This window comes from Tachysurus fulvidraco, chromosome 9 (assembly GCF_022655615.1).
Source record: "Tachysurus fulvidraco isolate hzauxx_2018 chromosome 9, HZAU_PFXX_2.0, whole genome shotgun sequence".
Classification (NCBI taxonomy): Eukaryota; Metazoa; Chordata; class Actinopteri; order Siluriformes; family Bagridae; genus Tachysurus; species Tachysurus fulvidraco.
The window spans coordinates 29,410,940-29,415,939 of NC_062526.1; the positions used below are offsets into that span (position 1 = coordinate 29,410,940).

The 5,000-nt window shown below is 43.7% G+C and overlaps 2 protein-coding genes across 3 annotated transcripts in view; one reads left to right on the forward strand and one right to left on the reverse strand.

The window, feature by feature from the left end:
* LOC113661146 (5'-nucleotidase domain-containing protein 1) overlaps positions 1 to 2,870 on the forward strand; it is a 3,314-nt gene extending 444 nt beyond the window's left edge. The window contains exons 2-6 of the mRNA XM_047818164.1: positions 652 to 743; positions 996 to 1,067; positions 1,626 to 1,735; positions 2,109 to 2,188; positions 2,272 to 2,870. Of these exons, the coding sequence (XP_047674120.1) occupies positions 652 to 743; positions 996 to 1,067; positions 1,626 to 1,735; positions 2,109 to 2,188; positions 2,272 to 2,361 (444 nt within the window). The 3' untranslated portion in view covers positions 2,362 to 2,870. The remainder of the gene's footprint in view (positions 1 to 651; positions 744 to 995; positions 1,068 to 1,625; positions 1,736 to 2,108; positions 2,189 to 2,271) is intronic.
* The window catches only part of col10a1b (collagen, type X, alpha 1b), a 7,375-nt gene continuing 4,879 nt past the window's right edge, over positions 2,505 to 5,000 (reverse strand). For both annotated transcript variants that reach the window (XM_027175131.2, XM_027175132.2), the window contains exon 3: positions 2,505 to 4,769. In XM_027175131.2, coding sequence (XP_027030932.2) covers positions 2,914 to 4,769 — 1,856 coding nt within the window. In that variant the 3' untranslated portion in view covers positions 2,505 to 2,913. The remainder of the gene's footprint in view (positions 4,770 to 5,000) is intronic.

Genomic DNA, 5,000 nt, shown 5'->3' on the forward strand with positions numbered 1-5,000 from the left:
CTCATGTCAGTGCAGCTACAGTATACCAATCCTCCAGGTTAAATGTGTGTGTTTGTGTGAGGCTCAGCGTAGCAGGCCGGGGTTGTTGATTACTAACGAGTAAATCTTCACTGTGATGTCATTTGAACAAGTGACCTGAAGATAAATCAGTGCTCCACAGGCATCTGAAGATCACTATTGGTCTCTGTTGGGTTTAATGGTGTCTGATGCACTCTGATAATGATGGTGTTGATGATCCTGCTGGAATGCATTGACATCTTACATCCATTTCTATCTGCTATATTCTATATAACGCAAATATAATGCAAACACCTGAATCCTAACACAGACCTCACCATGGATTACTAAACTAAGCGAAATACTAATGTGAGATTTAATGCAGTAGTTTCCTATTACATCTAACACAAAGTTACAATCATTTCAACACAAACTCTCTAACTAACTCTGACGTCAGCCTGTGGTCCACAACATCAGTTTGTTAGAACATTACATCTTCAGTCTGCTGCTAAAGTCTACTTCTTATGCATAAGTGCTGCTTCTTATTGGTCAGAAGTGAGAGCTGAGAGAACATGCCAAGTTTTTAACTAGACCGTGTGTGTGTGTGTGTGTGTGTGTGTGTGTGTGTGTGTGTGTGTGTGTGTGTGTTTACAGCTAATATATGAGAGTTTTGCTCGATTTTTGGTGGAGCATAAAGGCTATGATAAAGATCTGCTGAATGTGACTCCAGACACCTGGGACTTCTGGTGAGTGTGTTTGTGTGTTTGTGTGTTTGTGTGTTCGTGTGTTTGTGTGTTCGTGTGTTTGTGTATTGCTATGTTGTTATTATGCAGTCTGGCTTAAAGTGTTATAAATATCATAAAAGTTGAAGTTGGATTTATATTGCATGGGCTTTTTGTATGAGATTTAACACTTACATAGCAGACACACTGTCCCCTGTGTGTGTGTGTGTGTGTGTGTGTGTGTGTGTGTGTGTGTGTGTGTGTGTGTGTGTGTAGTTTTAAAGGCCTGGTGGTGGATTTAGAAGAGGGAAACCTGATCAAACTTGCTGAGGATGGAACAGTGCTACGGTAAAATGAGAACACTGTTTAATGTGTTTAACACTTTATTTTTTAGGAACAAACACTAGACATTTTTTATTTTGTAATTGATTGACTTGTTAAGAAACACTTGGAGATCTATTGTGTGAAAATGACTAATAATTTACTATTAGTTCAGAATCAGAAAGATCTTTATTGCAGGCGTGTTTTCACATATGAGGAGTTTGTTCTAATATAGAAGCTCCACAGCGTAACAGAATGGCATTGACACGAACACACACACATATCAAGTATGTACAGTGGGAAAAATGTGCAAATTGAAATATAAATAAGTAAGTATGTATTTTAAGTAAATAATGTAAGAATAGTGTTGTGTGTTCTGTGTATGTCAAGTGTTCATCAGATGGATTGCCTGAGGGAAGAAACGTATTACATCTGAATTCACCTGTTATTAGCTTAAAATTAGCAGCATTATGTAGATTCCAGGGAGCATCGAGTGACAGTAACACAGCAGTAACACAGCAGTAACACAGCAGTAACACAGCATTAACACCAGCCCTGAGAATGTGACTGTTGGTGTGACTTCAGAGCGACTCACGGAACACGGTCCCTGAGCACAGAGGAGATGATGAAGACCTACGGCCCAAAAAGACAATGGAAACATTTTAACAGCCTCAACACGACGTTCACACGATCTGGTACATAGCAAACATTTACACATCTATTCCTTTATAACCTGAGCTGATAGCTGAGAGCACCATCAGATGATGGTGTTCTTTAACACACAGTGTAGCCATGACAACCTACAGCCCCAACACACAGCATTAGCAGTACATGTGTTATGTTCCAGTATTGTGGTGCCTTTTTAATGGCAGACTTGTAAATGACTTAAGTTCTTCTGTTGATATGGCAACAAGTTTAAGTTAGTTGATAGTGATGCAACACAACATTTAAAATTCAGTTTGATTCAGTTTTACTTGTATAACACCTTGAACAATGGACATTGTCGCTTTAAAGGACTCTTTAAAAACCATCGTCATTGTGGCTTAAACCTTTGTTTAATTTCTGCAGCTAAATACTACTATTATGACAACTACTTTGACCTGCCAGGAGCTCTGCTCTGTGCTCGGGTAGTGGACCTGCTGAACAAGGTAAAGACGTGTGATGGATTTTATCATTTACATGCAGAATTAGTTTGTTCAACATACGCACTTCTTTTTTTCCTGTTAAACAGAAAGGAAAAGAAGTCACACCAGAATTTTGGAAGGACATGGTGGCCGCCATTGATCATAACTACAATACGTCTGCTTTCAGAGGTTTGTAGACCATTTCATCTCTTAAGTTGAAGAGAAAAAAAACACTGAATTTATAATGAGATGAAAAGTTCAGAAGCTTTTCAAATGTACTGCTTTTTACTGTGGGATAAAACAGGACAGAAATCTTTAGGAAGAACACTCGGACACACTCGACACTTTTATACTTTTATTTCTGGTGGATCACAGTGATGTATATAATGTGAGACATCTCGTGCGTTGTTAACTTTGCAAATAAATGCAATAAGTTTTTACTTCAGTAAATTTTTATTTAGGTGCTCCAGAAATTTCATACAAAAAAATCAAGTTTTGAAAACACAAGCGCACAAAGCGATCATGTTGTAAGACCTTTAGAGAATACAGAGCATCGTGGTCTTGTAGGATTTTAGCACTAAGTGATTTTCATGGAATAAACACGGGTTACATCTTTCACATGGATAAACATTTGGGTGACACAATACATTTATTAGCGAATATTGAAAGACTGTGATGAGCATTTTTTTTTTAAAGAAAAACAAAAGTTTACTTTAAAAATGTAAGTTTTAATTCATTTTGCATCACAATCACGTTGATGCAATCAAGAAACCAGTGAAAGAACAGTGGACATTATTGTCTGCGTAGATGCCATTGGACTGGTCATCTGGAACCTGTACGTAGACTGTATCGCCCATGTGCAGCATGAGTACAGTACTAGCTGACATCTGATCCAGGAAGCCCTTATTATACTCATCATAGGAAAACACCACTGGCTCGTTGTTTTTGTAAAGTGCAACCAGAGCGTTAGCCCCATTTACGTGCATGTGGAAAACAAAGTAATAAAATCCTGGAACCTGACAAGTAAACACCCCAGTGCTAGGGTCATAGTGGTTCTCTCCATTGTACACAATCTGGTTGAACACGATTGGTGTTCCTGAATTAGGGTAAGCTGTGGTTAAAAGAGCCGTGAAGGCTGACATGCGTGGCTTCATCAGGTCATGACTGACCGGGTACACCTCAGATTTGAGGGGCATGCTCTTTTCATTATAATAAACAGTCTCACCTGGTGGACCAGGTGGGCCAGGAGGTCCAGCTAGACCTGGACGACCATCCTGACCTCTGGCACCAGGGAATCCTGGGGGACCCTGTGGGCCAGAAAGCCCTTTGGTTACCAGGCCAGCTGGGCCAGGGGGTCCAGGGAGACCAGGATTACCTTTTGCTCCTGGGGATCCACTTGTTCCTGCTGGCCCCATTGGTCCCCTTGCTCCAGGAAGGCCATTTTCACCCCTGTTTCCAGGCATGCCTTGTGGACCAGTATGGCCCTTCAGGCCAGTTGGACCCATAGCCCCTGGGCTGCCTGATGGCCCTGTATAACCTCTGTCACCTTTGGGACCCGGATATCCTGTAGCACCATGAGGACCTTGTGGACCTGATGCTCCTGGAAGACCTGGTTTGCCTGTAAAGCCCTGTGGTCCCAAATCTCCTTTTTGACCTTTTGAGCCAGGTGCCCCAATAATACCAGCATCACCTTTAGGTCCCAGTGGACCTGTCTCACCTGGAAATCCCCTATCACCCTGTGGACCCGTTGGACCCACAGGCCCACTAGCACCTGGCTGACCTGTAAATCCTGTTGTACCAGGTTCTCCCTTCTGTCCTGATGTACCTGGAGTACCAGGTGCACCTCTGTTTCCTGGAATTCCAGGAGCACCAGTTTTGCCAACACCTTGAAGACCAGGAGCTCCGGGTTGTCCAGCTGGTCCCTGAAAACCTTTAGGTCCCATTGGACCAGGCAGTCCTGGAGCACCGTTTTGACCGGAATTACCTGGTGCACCTATACCTGGTGCTCCTTGGTGTCCCTTTGGACCTGGTGCACCCATGGGACCTGGAGCCCCAACTCTACCGGGCAAACCTGGCTTTCCAGGTTCTCCAGTGTATCCAGTTGCGCCAGGCTTTCCAATTCCTGGTTGACCAGGCTGACCTGGAGGACCTGATGGACCAATTGGGCCAGGTCCACCAGGATGTCCTTGCACACCATGACCTGGTTCACCTTTCTGTCCCGGTAGGCCAGGAATACCTGAAAGTCCTTTCGAACCAGGTTCTCCTCTAGGTCCCATTGCTCCAGGTAGACCATGAGGTCCTGGCTTTCCAGGAGCAGAGAAACCAGCAGGACCTGGGCTGCCAGGGGCTCCCGGAGGTCCTCTTGCTCCTTGGGGTCCTACAGGCCCAGAATCTCCTCTTTCTCCAGGCATTCCGTTATCACCTGGTTTTCCTGGTGCACCTGGGCTTCCATGCTTTCCAGGTGCAGCATATCCTGCCGGTCCAGCTGGTCCAGGAGGTCCTGGTTGTCCCTGCCTGCCCATTATGCTCATTCCTGGGGGACCAGGGGGACCAGGCGGACCCGGGGGGCCAGGTTCTCCCGGAATACCTGGAGCCCCTGAAAGCTCTAGAACAGAGTTAAATATGATTAGAGAAGATGACAGGGTGCTAAGACTTATTAGTTACTTCATGCACTGTGTCTCATAAACAACAGAATCTGAACATTTTACATGAACATGTATCGGTAATGAACTGAGCTTTAGACATTCAATAAAGAAATGTGATGTATGTGAATGAGCATAATTCATGGTATAACTGAAGTTTTATTAATTCAGCAAGTGATCATGTGCTGTTAGTG